General features: G+C 40.6%; 1 protein-coding gene across 1 annotated transcript in view; it reads left to right on the plus strand.

Moving 5' to 3' along the window:
• AGPAT5 (1-acylglycerol-3-phosphate O-acyltransferase 5) overlaps nt 1-11,140 on the plus strand; it is a 51,124-nt gene extending 39,984 nt beyond the window's left edge. The window contains 3 exon segments of the mRNA XM_079141824.1: nt 4,740-4,898; nt 7,545-7,668; nt 9,376-11,140. Of these exon segments, the coding sequence (XP_078997950.1) occupies nt 4,740-4,898; nt 7,545-7,668; nt 9,376-9,601 (509 nt within the window). The 3' untranslated portion in view covers nt 9,602-11,140.
• The last annotated feature ends 2,968 nt before the right edge of the window (nt 11,141-14,108 follow it).

Consider the following 14,108-nt stretch of genomic DNA (forward strand, 5'->3'; position numbering starts at 1 on the left):
GGACCTCACTGGCAGCTGCTGGGGCCTGCTGGGAGGCCCTAGGAGCACACCTGCTTTTCTGCACAGGGTCCTGGTGTGACCTAGTGCTCCACACTCATCCTCCTGAGACCCATGGTCCTGCAGATGATCGGCCAACTCTTCTTCCTCTTCCCTCTTCTCTCTGACCCTGGCTCATTTTCTTTCTGGTGTAATTCTGCCCTCTCTCTCAAGGCCTGTGGCTCCTGTTTGCCCTTCACCCAGTTGTCTGTGTGACCCTCTGCAGTCCCCAGTGTGGGGTGGACCCTTCCAGCTGTGTCTCAGCTGTCGGTAACCCTGTGCTTTCTCCCTTTTGCAGCTGACAGCGTGGTAAATCGCTGACGACTGCCTTCTGTGGCTGGCCCTGGTTTCAGCTGAGCCCGGACCCTGGGACTGGCAGTCCCCCCAAATTCCTCCTTTTGACCACCTCTGTGGTTTTCCACAGGCTTGCCCTCCACATTCTAGGTGGCTTTGCATTCAGAAGGTTCCTTTGGCAAGAGTGTACTCAGTGTGTCTTGTTTCTAAATCTTAATTTGGACCGTCTTTCTTTGGCTTCCTCTCTTTGGAGAAAAGTTTTCTTCTTGGGTGTGGCAGCTGCAACGCGTCCGTGTTCTCGAGTCCACCTCCTCTGCCTGCCCATGTCGCTTCATAGCCACTTCTGCTCTCTGCCCCAACTCTTAACCCTGGCACAGAGCGCCTCGGAAGACCACGGTGGGCCGTTCCCCACCTCTGCACACCCAGGACTCTGCTGCCCCCAGTGCCAACCTTCAGAGGGGCTGGGCCGCCTTTCCATCTATTCTCCAGGAGTTCACCCACTTTTAATGTGATGGTGATTTCCACAGTATGTCACCTCATGTGATATGTGCTCCTCTTTGTTAATTTCCATGTAACATGACATTACGTATGAATGACCCCATTTTATAATCAGAAAACAATTCTAACTGTTGTGGAAATAAATAATCCAGTATATATATTTTTAATAAAGGTAACTATCACCTCTCCTTTAATTTCTAATGTTCTTACAAAGTTTTTATTTGGTATAGTTTTAAATTTTTTATTGGTGCATTATAATTATACATAATAGCCTGGCACAGTGGTGCACACCTGTTAACCCAGCTAATTGGGAGACTGAGGCAGGAAGATTGCAAGTTCAAGGTAGTTTGGCCTATTTTATTATTTGTGTCAAAATAAATAATAAAAAGGGATGAGGACGTAGCCAGGTGGTAGAGCATCCTTAGGTTCAGTCCCTAGCACCATCAAAAACCAACCAGACTGGGGAGGGGGCAGGGGAAAGGAAAAATAATAGAATGGTACAAACATCATTACCCTGTGTACATGTGTGATCACACAAATGGTGTGACTCTACTTCTTATATAGCCAGAGAGATGAAAGTTGTACCCCATTTGTATACAATGAATCAAAATTAAAAAACAAAACAACCCAACAAAAAAAAAAAAAAAAAAAAACACCACACACACAACAGTAGGGTTCATGTACATGGACTTGAATAGTTTGGTCAGCTTCATTCCCCAGTACTGCCCCTTCGCTCCCTTCTCTGCTCCCAGTCTCTATTCTTCTGGTCCCTTCTGTTTTCATGAGATCACCTTTTCTTCCTTTTCTCTCTCTGTCTTCCACATAGGAGAGAAAATATAGGACCCTTGACTTTCTGAGTCTGTCTTATTTCATCTGACATGACTTTCCTCCAGTTGCACCTGTTTTCCTGCAAACTACTTAATTTCATTATTTGAGGTTGAGTAAAACTCCAGCGTGTGTGTGTGTGTGTGTGTGTGGTACCACATTTCTTTATTCATTCACCTATTGACAAGTGTCAGCCTGGTCCCATGACTGAGCTGTTGTGAACTGTGCTGCTGTAAACATGAGTATTGTATGTATCACTATAATACGATGACAGTAATTTTTTAGAATAACTAATGAGTGTAACAGCTGGGTCATATGGTGGTTTCATTCCTAGTTTATGAGGAAACTTCACACTGATTCTGTTGTGGTTGTACTAACTACAATACCACAGCTTAAGTGTTCCTTTTTCTTCACATCCTCTCCAGCATTTATTATTGTGTTCTTGATAATGCTGTTCTGACTGCAGTGAGATGAAATCTCAGTATAGTTTTGATTTGCATTTTCCCTGATTGCTGGAGATGCTGACTTTTTAAAATTTCTTTTATCCATTAATTAATTAGATTATTGGGGGGGGGGGTTGGTGTTAAGTTTTTTGAGTTCTTTATATATTCTGGATATTAATCCTCTGTCAGAAGAGTAGCCAACCTCCTCTTTTGAGCATTTTCTTCCCTTGGCTTTTGCATTTTGTTTTAGTCAGCTTTTCTTTGCTTCTGTGACTAAATGATCTGACCAACACAATTGTAGAGGGGGAACAGTTTATTTGAGGGCTCAGGGTTTCAGAGGTCTTAGTCCATAGAAGGCCGGCTCCATTCCTTAGGGCAGAGGCAAGGCTGAACATCATGGCGGAGGAGGGTGGCAGAGGAAGCAGCTCACATCATCAGAAAGCAGAGAGACTCCACTCTCCAGATACAGAATATGTACCCCAAAGCCACGTTCCCATTCCCAACTTCTCCAGCCACATCCCATTACTTCAGTTAATCCCCTCAGGGATTAATTCACCAATTGGGTTAAGACTCTCACAACCCTGTCACTTCTCCTCTGAACCTCCTTGCACTGTCTCTCACGTGAGCTTCTGGGGCCACCTCACCTCCAACCATAACACATTACATTGACCTGCCTTGCTTTGCTTTGCTTTGCTGTTTTCTTTTCTCACTTAAAAAAACAAAACAAACAAACAAAAAAACCTGGCTTCTCCTATTCTGTTAGCATTTTATCTTTTACTGTAAAGAAAAAAACATGCATGTTCCCTAAGTCTGTACTTCTTGCCTTTTCCTCTTCTGTCACTTCTCAACTGCAGCCACTGCCATTTCTTAGATCATCACATCGAGTCATTTGATTCCCACAGGTCTGTCTCCAGCTGAGTCTTGCCACGTACAGACATCTTTCCGACTACCTGGAGTGTGCCTTGTCACGTAGCTTGCTCAGTTTGAGCTCACGTTCTCTACCCCTCTTTCTCTCTGCATGGTGCTCACCAGCCCTCCATGGGTAGCATGGCCTTAGCCACACATTCTAGGGCAAAAACCCAGTGGTTTTTATTCTTGTTCCTTTATGACCACATTCATTATTTGCTTGATTTAGAATATGGACCACTGTCTACATTGTCTCTTCAGTCTACACTGCTTCATTCCTAATTCAGAACCCCACTGCTTATGACCCGGTACCTTAAAATACTTCTGAAACTTAAACTCTTTTTATAAGCTTAGGTCATGTCTTTCAGCCTCAAATTCTGGGACTCAGAGAGCACAGTAGGAGTGACTCAGCTGTCACTCTGAGTTCTAGAAAGATGTCTGTGGTGTGTTTCCCACCTAGCCCTTCCTGCCTTGGTGCCAAGCTCCTCAGACGCTCCAGACTCCCCTCTTCACCTTTGTTCACGTGACTTTCTCCCACATTCTCTACGTCCATCTTGGCCTCTTTCCAGTGTCTTTTCTCTCAAAGCTTTCACCAATAGAAAATCAGTGATTTAAAAAATTTTTTGAAATTTTTATATTCTGAGAATGTTTTATATCTCATTGAAGACATTCTTCCATGTGCTGTAGGTACATAAGTTTTGTTGCTTCATTAATATTTAACGTACATGATTATGGTTTTAGAACAGTTACTTGTTAGTACTCGGGTAGAAAAGTACTGAACTAGATGTAATAAGGTCTTGCTAGCTCTTTCACTTCAAGAAAGTTGTTTTACCTCTCTGCGCCTCAGATTCTTGATTTGTGGGAATAAGTGAGATGATATATATTAAATCTATACATTTGTGCATGCAAACACAAAATTTCCCACCTTCATCACTGAAGGTATTCTGTCTAAATGTGTTTGTTTATAATGTTTCCACAGTACAATACTAATCACAAAATTTCATTTATACTCAATCACCACAAGAGGCCCTGAGGTAGAAACTTGATCAGATGGGTAGGTCATCTTCAGTGCTGAATAGAAAATGAGGAAATTCCAGAGTCGGTCCAAGAACAGACACCGTCACCAGAAAGAGCTAACTGAACAGCTTCTGTTTTTCTCTGTTAGGGCTCAGGGCCTTTATACAGTTTCTTGGAAGCAGAGTCAGATACCAATTTGTTGGGCTCAAGTTGAAGCAGTTAGTTTAAAATACCTTGTTATTTCTGTTTCCTCCACTGAAATTCTGATTGGTATCTGCATTTGTTACTATAAAATTGCTTTTGCAATAATGACTCGAGGTTTGAGATAGTGCCAAGGCACAGTTGTGGACTCGGGGTCATTAATTATGAGATGTGCTGCTCAAACATCTTGAGTGATCGTGGGCAAGTTGCTGCCTCCTTATGCAGCTGCCTGAAGTGAGGATCCCAGTGTTCGCACTTGGCAGGGCACACTAAAGCCCAGGTTTCTGAGGACCTGCTTTCTGGCAGCTTCCCACGTGGTATCTTGTGCCTGTAGGTGTTTGGTTTGTATTAAAAGAGTGTGCACTTGAGCAGAAGGCAGCTCGTGAGAGGAGTGCTTCCTCAGACAAAGCCCAGATGTGAGGTGATGGCATTAGTGTCTGCCTGTCGTGTCTATTTGTGGAAATGGAAAACTTTACTGTATTCCTTATTCGTGGCACACTGAATTGACTTGTTTTCTAGGCCTTCCAGTATTAAAGCATGTGCTGACACCAAGAATAAAGGCAACTTACGTTGCTTTTGATTCTATGAAGAACTACTTAGATGCGATTTATGATGTTACAGTGGTTTACGAATGGAAGGACAATAAAGGGCAGCGAGAAGAATCACCGTCCATGACAGGTAAGTTCACGTTTTCGTATGCTAGAAAATCAGTACTCGTACAACACTTGCGAGTTCTGTCTATTGAGTGTATCACCATTCTTCTAAAATACTAAGTGTGCTTTCTTTTCTTTCATTCTGTGGACTTGGTGTCTTTTTCAAGATGCTCTTAATCCACCCCAGTTGAAATCTCACTTGCCTACTAAGTTTGGTACTTCTTGGCTGCCATGTTATTCTTTTGTAAGTCTTTAACCAGCCTCTTGCTACCTGAAGCTCATATACAAAAATGGACAACTCTGTAAAGGAAAGGTAGGGTGGTACTGAGTAATTCAAGGTATGCATTGATGGTCAGTGCTAATCTTTAATTGTGTTTTTCAGAGGATACTTACGAAATTTAGTATCATTGATAAGAAGAATTTGTGACATTTCTTTTTCAAACATGCTGCTTTTTAAGGACTTAGATCTATTATCTGTGTCATATATAAGAAAAAGAATTTTGAGTGGGCAGAATAGTTTGGGTAAATATAACCAGACACTTTTGACTTTAGAGAAATTTGAACATGGGAATGTACAAACAAGGAAGCGTGGAGCTGCTGTCCCTTTTCAGAGCATCCATTTGAGCTGGACTAGAGAGAGAACAAATGCTTTCTTGGTGAATGTGCCTTTCACCATGACAGCTGTTTGAAGTTGGGTCAGCTTGTCAGAGAGTTTGCACCAGTGGGATCTCCTGAAGGCAAATGTCCAAAACACACACCAGGAGCCCGTGTTGTATTTAAGCCTGCTTTTAAGGCATTCCTTGGAATTAGATGTGCCTTAGGAATTTCGCAGAATAGCGTTGTTCGTTGCAGCAAAACACTGATAAAGGATCGTGAGTAGAGCTTGAGAAGTCGGTGAGAACGGAGGTCACTCCCTCTGCCTGAGGCCCTGGTGGTGTGGACCCAGCACGGGCACCGCTCACCATCCTACAAGTTGAGAAAATGACCAGTGACTCAGAAGAAATAGATAAGAACATCACAGAGAAAATGTTCGACTTTATTCATAATAAGAGAAATGCGAATTAACTACATTTTTAAAAAATCTGTCACATTGACAGCAATCCCAAGGTATGATTACACGATCAGTGGGTAAGATTAAAGTCTAACAGGCAAGTTCATACTTTTTTTTGGTACTGGGGATTGAACCAGGGGTGTTTAACCACTAAGCCACATCCCCAGCCCATTTTTAAATAACTTATTTTGAGACCAGGTCTTGCTAAGTTGTTGAGGCTGGCTTTGAACTCGCAGTGCTCCTGCCTCAGCCTCCCGAGCCGCTGGGATTACAGGTCTGCGCCATTGCGCCCTGCTCACCACACGTTCATGCTTTGCTTTTGGGACATAGTGTAGTACAACTTCTGATACAGTTGTTTTGAAAACATCTTTCAAATTTCCAATGCATTTACATTGTAGATTTAGTGATCTCCCTTTGAGCCAGTATTCCACATGTATACCTGCGCACTGGAGAGATTACATGGTTTGCATCTCCCTTGCCATCAAAACCTGTTCGCCCCTCCTTAGGTATTTTTGATGACCTAAGTGCTGCATGTTGCTAGGGCTTGACACAGAAATAAAGAGCCACTGCAGAGAGTTCCCAGCAGAAAGGGAGGTGTGCAGACTCAGGAGAGTGAAGGCTTCTTTACGGATAAGCCTGAAGTCTTCCTCAGACTGTGCAAGGCTGATTCACCATTTCTTAGCACATGTGTTTACACATTTTCAAGTTGAGAAGAAAGGTCTCGGCCTCCTGCTTGCACACCTGCCCAGGGAACATAGTCTTAAATGAATTATGTTCTTGTTCTTCAAGGAACATCAGTGTGTGCGAGTCTCCCACAGAGAGCCACCTGCAGGGGAGTCCCTGGGCTTGGAGGGCTTTCTTGCAGCACACACTCAGCTCACCCCTTGTGCAGCCCAGACAAAAAGAGATCATCTCTTTTTCCATTTTAGTGTGCCTTCAAAATAACAGTCATTTAAGGCTTGTAGCTATTTCGTAGTAATAACTTGGTTCCCAAACCAAGGGTAGTCTGTTAACATGTGGCAAGGAGTAGGAAATCAAGGATTACCAGCAATTAGAAACCAGTGGCCAAGACTGGAGAAGCAGCTGCTGCTCCTGTTCCACTGGGGCTGTGGAGCAGTGACAAGAAGCTGTGTCTGCTGGCACCCAGAAGAGAGGGCTCTTAGGTGCACTTAGGTCTAGGTTTAGTAGGGAAACAGATTGACTCCTCTGCCCTAGAAGCCTCCAGTCTGGAGGGGGATGGCAGTGACCATGCGGAACAGGTGCTGTCCTGGAGAGGGGTTGGTATGGAGGTGAGTTGATGGTGATCAGCGTCTTGGCATCCCTTCAGAGGGATGGGGTGGACTTCTAGTTAGGGTCCAGCTTCCTATTCCTAGGATGCTGAGAGAATTAAAAGTTGTTGTATGAAAAGAACATATGGTGCTATTGATTTATTGATGACTTATATAATTATAGTAGACTTGGAAATAACATCTCTTCACTGCATCTTGAAACTTCAAACTGCCAGTTTATAATGTTTTTTTAAGCCCTTTTTTTTTGCCTTGTCTTATTTCATTGTGAATTACTTTATATAACCATGAGTTCTAAAATAGCAAAAAGTGAAATATTTTTGTCCTTTTTTAGAATTTCTCTGCAAAGAATGTCCAGCGATTCATATTCACATTGATCGTATAGACAAAAAAGATGTCCCAGAAGAACAAGAATATATGAGAAGATGGCTTCACGAACGTTTTGAGATAAAAGATAAGTGAGTAACAACAGTTCCTGCACTTAAGAAACTTAAATTTCACTACAGTAAATAATTTGAAACCAATTTAAAGAGTTTTATTATCTTAAGAATACTTTTTATAAACTCAAGTCAAATCTTATTCCATGCATATCTGTTCATGTTTCAATTTTTGCTTTTACAAGTCATTCATTATAAAAACCTGTTATGGTGGGCCTGTCTATGGTATTTCCTGAACTATGTGCTAAGATAGAAAATTCAAGGAAACAGAAGAGTGTAAGATGCCAAGTCTGCTTTCCCAGGTCAGATAAGGTGGTGTTCCTGTGTAAGGAGCAGCTGCTGTCCTGTGGCGCACAAACAGGGCTATGGGAAGAGAGGGTTGTGCCTCTTGTGTTCTTGGGCATGGTGCAGGTGTGTTTGTTGGAAGAGGAAAGGGCAGTGGACGTTTTGATGGCGAGGCTGTCTCTGTGTTGTTAGTATGTTGGAGCCTGAATAGTTTCTGGCCTTGACCACGTTTTTGTCCACACGGATAGTACAGCATTTAACCTTGCTCAGAATTACCTGTTAGTGAACTACGGGCGTATTTGGATCTGCTCAGGTGACTCCCAGCTAAGGCCACGCTGCGCAGCCAGTGGCGATGCCTCAAACTAGAGGGAGCCTCGCTGCGGCAGGCAGCCTCTCCATCTGTGAGTTCAAGGGAAGTTGAGGGTTTCCTTTTCAAGAGTGAAAGGTGATTCTTAAATTCAGATGTGATATTTAGAAATTATGTTTTGTTACAAGAAAGTATTTTTTCCAAATTAATACTTTAGGATATTTACTGTTCGTTTTGCTATAAATTAAAGTTTTATGGTTTCTGAAGCATATCCTACTTTTTAAAGATATATTTTAAACATTATATATATATATATATATATATTTTTTTTTTGGAAAATGGGTTCATTAGTTACAGGATGTACCAGTTACTAAGACCACATTAAAAAGCATTTTCTGTATTTCATTGATGCACAGTTATACATGACAGAATTTATTGAACTAGTGATTCAGGGCCATTTTGGTTATGGGAGAACTTTAATAAATAACATCTATGTATGTTAATATGAAAATCTATTTTTAGAATAAAAGACCAAACAATGTTTAATATCCCATTTATTTTGTGGTATAGATATTTATATGTATTTAAGATGAGTCTGGACATTTTAAAACAGTAGTTACCTCTAGGGATGAAATTTATAAGGCAATAGAAGCATTTTTCCTTCCTGAATTTTTGTGTTTGAGATTATTGTATTGTGTTCTGCTATTAGAACCTTACATGTTTTAAATAAGATGGGAAAATGCTGTTGTTTTCCTTCTTTTACCCATGTTTATAGTTCTGTGGGAACTAGGGCTTTGTTGGGACTCTCCATGTGTATCGTAGGCACTGCGGGTCTTTTCTTGGTTGTGCGGTGTGATGGGAGCTGCAGGGAAGAGGGAGAGAAGATGCAGTGAGCTGTTCCCTATGAGTTTGTATAAAAACAAAAACATCCTTATCGGATGTTCCGAAGTCATACATGAAATGCAATCATACGTAGCATATAAATTGATATATAAAGCATAAGAGGCTAGAGATCTCATTCTTCCCTTATTTTCCAAGGAGCTCGACTTTCTCCACATGTACTGGGAACCCCCTAGATCCTTGAAGTGTCTTTAAACTGACACTGTCAATTGTCGTGGTTTTCATTCTGGCTATAGGTTGCTCATAGAATTCTTTGATTCACCGGATCCAGAAAGAAGAAACAAATTTCCTGGGAAATGTAATCATTCCAAACTAAGTCTCAAGAAGACGTTGCCGTCACTGCTGATCCTGAGTGGAATGACTGCTGGCTTGCTGATGACGGAGGTGGGGAGGAAGCTGTATGTGAACACATGGCTCTGTGGGACCCTGCTGGGCTGCCTGTGGGTCAGCATCAGAGCGTGAGCCGGTGGGCGGAGCCTGCTGCCCGCCTCTCCTCTCACTGCTGGCCGCACAGTGCATCAGCTTTTCCTGAGTTTAGTAACAAGTGTAAATAAAGCCTTGTTGATTGAACATTGGATAAGATAGAATTTGTGGCTAAAGCCGATATGCAGATGATCTTGGGCAAACATACATGGTTTTCAGCTCTAGTAAAAGCCCAGTGGAGCTTATGTGCTCCTTAGCCTCCTGTGAGTTAATGTCAGCTTCTGAAGATTAATAGGATCGTATAATTTGACATTGTTTTGTAATTCAGATGGCTGTATTTTTTAACATTAATTTGCAGCACATTTCACTATATTTGTTATTTCCAGTTTTTTTACGACCTGACAGCTCCAAACTCTTATCACTGTTTAGTATCTTACAGCTATGCAATACTTGGCTTTTTCTTACTTTCTGCAAACCCATGAAAGAAATTGAATTTAAGTGTGAAGACATTCAAGGAAAAGGGCAAGAAATGTTCATGGGGAAAGAAATTCTGTTCAGTGAGTGTTTTTATTGTATTGTGGTATTAGCTGATTTTACTTTATATTGAAAAATAACTAATGTTTCTAATATTTATTGAAACCACTTAATTTGCATACCCTATACTCTGCATAAGAGAATAATGTATCAAATATCAGAATGAAGTTTAAGTTAAAATCGCGACTGATTAATTACAACAGAACTTGAAATTGCCCAGCTTTTGAAGATTTAAGCTACACTATTAGTACTTCCCAACATCTGTGCCATAAGTGCTTGAAAACATTGTTTCCTGTTATTTTTTATATCAGTAATTACTGTGAACCTTGTTTGGATCCGGAGTCGACAGATATTTGAGATGATTGGAGCTCACAAACATTACGACTCCATTTGCTAGCATGTGCCTTTTGCCTCTTTCTCCTTGATTTAGCGAACTGTTCGATAGAGACACCATTTCTATGCTATCTTGGTAGTTTGCACTGTGCCCTCTTCGTTTCTCTGGGACCCCTTCAGAGGTGCTGCTCCATCCACAGCTTGCACAGTAGACCAGCAGCGACGGGCAGCCAGCTGTGGGCCTCGCTAGGAGTTGAACTCCCCAGGCCTCCTGAGTGAGCGTCCCTGACTCCTGCAGAGGCCATCTCCCCCTTGTTCAGTGTCAAGAACTTTCTTCATCACATCATTCATCAGGACTGCGTGGATTTGGGTCTTTTCCGATGGTTTTAATGGAGCTACAGAGTGAGAATAAGAGCTACCTTCCAGGAACCAAATCACAGTTTTCAGTCATGGAAAGACATAGCCCATGGAAGAAGACCTTTTTAAAGTGTGATCTGCTGTTTTTATGTTGTGATTTAAATACGACTGCCTACTGGTCTTTTAAGATAACAGTTCTGCTTTCTGTTGGTTAATATTTGTTGCAAAATTATTTAGTGACCCAGATGACACACACCAGTTGAATTATGAAAAGCAAAATGGAAAAAAAAAAAAATCAAGGGAAGTTTTGTCTGACTGTCTTCTGTTACTTTTCCCAAACCAGAGAATACGCCATCTCATACAATACCTTTGAAGAGTAGCGTGCCGTGGTGCGAATCTGTTTCCGTACGTTGGTATGTCTGTGAATAAAATGTCCATATGCCCACATTCCCACAGAAGACAGTTAGCCTCACTGCAAATGGAGGCCTGGGTCATACTTGTGAGAAGGTCCTCGTGCTGAATTGCCTTTTTCTCTTACATGTAAAGTGAAATTTAAATCAACCCCATGTCTTTGTTAAATCCTTTTTTTAAAAAAGTCTTAATTTTAGAGCTGATTTCTGATTAGATCAAAATGAATTTAAGTTGTGGAACTTGGAATATCATGGATATGCTCCATATTTAAATTTTAAGAGACAATACCATTAGAATTATGTGGATTATAACTGATTTTAACAAGGCAAAGTGACCTTCATAAGGTCACTTGAACATGGTGTTTCTTAGGACTGTACTTAACTTTCTTCTCACAAAAGATCACTAAAACACGGGAGTTGGAAACATTTTTGTATCAAAATGTTTAAAAAGTCAGAAACTTAATATGTATTGATATTGACTTGAATTAACTGTTTCTAAAATTAAAAACCGTATGCCTACCTATAAATCTTTTCACATGTCATTTAAGCTTTCATTGTATTATTGATGATTTACAGCTTACTTTACTTATTTTTTTCTTTTTAAGAATGCCATCATTGTGCATGCTTTTATGTTTTTCAGCAAAGGGTGTGTTTGGATGAAAGTAAAAAATAAAATAAAATAAAATCTTTCACTCTCTCTAATGTCTTTGCTGTTTAACATTTTGTGACCCAAATATTCACCAACTGTTTTCTATTATCTTCTTTCTAAGAAGATAGACTTAGTGATTGAATGTGCTTTCTGAATTTATAAAACTATAATATTTTTATGACATACTGAGCAAAGCTTTTAAAAACTAAATTGAAATGCCAAAAATTGCAAAGCAGTATAATAGTTTGTAAAAATTCATCTATGTTATTAATAAGATGTGTGGTCAACACTAATTGCTCAGCAGTTCTATAATTGTTAGGTGATCTCAGCGAAACATGTCAAGTGCCTAAAATTAGCAGTGCTGGTGAGCAGATGGGCAGTCTGGCTAGTTGTTTTACATTACTAATGGTTTATTTCACATGTTTCAATTCTGTGTGATTTTTTAAAAAATTTAGAGTAGTACTAGTTTTCCTTTATACATATAATATTACACGGTTTATACTTACATTTTCTGAGTAGGTTTGTGTCAATCAAATGGTTTAACTAGATTGACTATTAATTAGAAATAGAAATTTGCCGAAGTAACTCCTAAATGTATACCAGACACACATTTGCGAAGACAGAAATACCTACCGGAATATTTCATCTGTTCAATTGCAAGTCTGTAGTAAAAGTGAATTTTAACCTTACTAATATTAAGGCCCTGGTCTGGGGTCAGAGCATCTGGAGTTTCGGCCCATCCCACATGTGATTCAGATCAATCGTCTGTGGACCCCTGAGCCTCAGAGATGCACAGGTTCCCAGATGGTCTCCCGGCCTGGTCCTCATGCCTGGGGCCGTCTTCTGCCGCCTTGCCACCTGTTGCCCCAGCTAGTCGACCTGGTGGTTTTCTTCTGTCTCCGTCACTGCTCAGTCTTCACCCCTCCACAGGCCCTGCCACCGGGCTGAGCTGTGCCACGTGGAGCTCCCTGCTGCTCTCAGGACGTGAGCCACCCACCTCCACAGCCCATTTCCAGGGTTGTAGAACCCTGGAGATGGGAGATGTGCTCCTGTGTAAAATGAATACCAGATTCTGAAAAAATAAGGATAAGATCAATGTAAAATACTCTATTGATTTTTTTTTTAAATTTTTTAGTTGTAGCCGGACACCATACCGTTATTTTATTTATTTTTATGTGGTGCCAAGAATTGAATGCCTTGCCTTACCATGGTAGGCAAGTGCTCTACCACTGAGTTATGATCCCAGCCCTCTATTAAATCTTTATATTCAGTAAGTACAATGATAATTTTTGGGGGGGAATATTGTGTTCAATAACATATACTAAAATTACTTTCATCTGTTTTACTTTTTAAAAGTAATGAATAGAGAATTTAATATTGGCTACGTGCTTGGCTTTGTATTACTGTTGGACAGACACAGTATACAAGATGACTTAAAGGGCAGGGACCTTTGTCCCAATTTTTAATTCCCCGAACTGGCAATTCCCAGCACATATTAAACACTTAAAGAGTGTTTAATACATACAAATGTTAACAAATGGATACTCAAATCTACAGAGATAATAAATACAAATTATTTGTCTTTCACATTTAGCTTAATCATTTATGTCAGATTAAATATGATATAAAGATTTTCTGTAGTCCACAGTCAATTATTTTTAAAGTAAATGGCACAATCAAGAAACATTTAATAAGTGACATAAAAATTACAGTGGAATGGTCATCCAGGAATTGGTGTTCAAGGTAATGCACAACAAGAAACAAACTCTGACATGAACAGAACACTGAAACGTGTTCCCTCCGCATTGGGTATTCAGTGGGTATTGGTGGGGGTTGTATTTTCCAAATTTAAAAAATGTCAAGTGATTTCATTTAGAAATAGCCAAAGATAATTCTGTACTGTGCTACAATTGCTAGTTAAATATGTTGCCACTCTCCCTTGATCTCTTTTCCAGGTGTGAGTGGAATCAGTAAAATCTTCAAGGAATTGGAAAACCCTCTTCTGGACTGTATCTCAGTGAATGTAGTCAGCTAATGTCACATGACACTCATTCCAAATAGTGACTATTGAAACTGATCTTGCATGTGTCTGTAATAGGGAACTAAAATTCTGTTACTCCTTTCTGCTCCTTTCATTATTCCCAAAAGAAATCCCTGGGATAGATTTCCCTGGTCTCAGAACCACTGTTGCCAGCGGGGTGCTGGGTGCCAACGGTGAGAGAATGGGGTGCCCAGCCTTGGTGCAGCTGAAAGTTATAAGGAC

The sequence above is a fragment of the Sciurus vulgaris genome (genome assembly GCF_902686455.1).
Source record: "Sciurus vulgaris genome assembly, chromosome: 5".
NCBI lineage: Eukaryota > Metazoa > Chordata > Mammalia > Rodentia > Sciuridae > Sciurus > Sciurus vulgaris.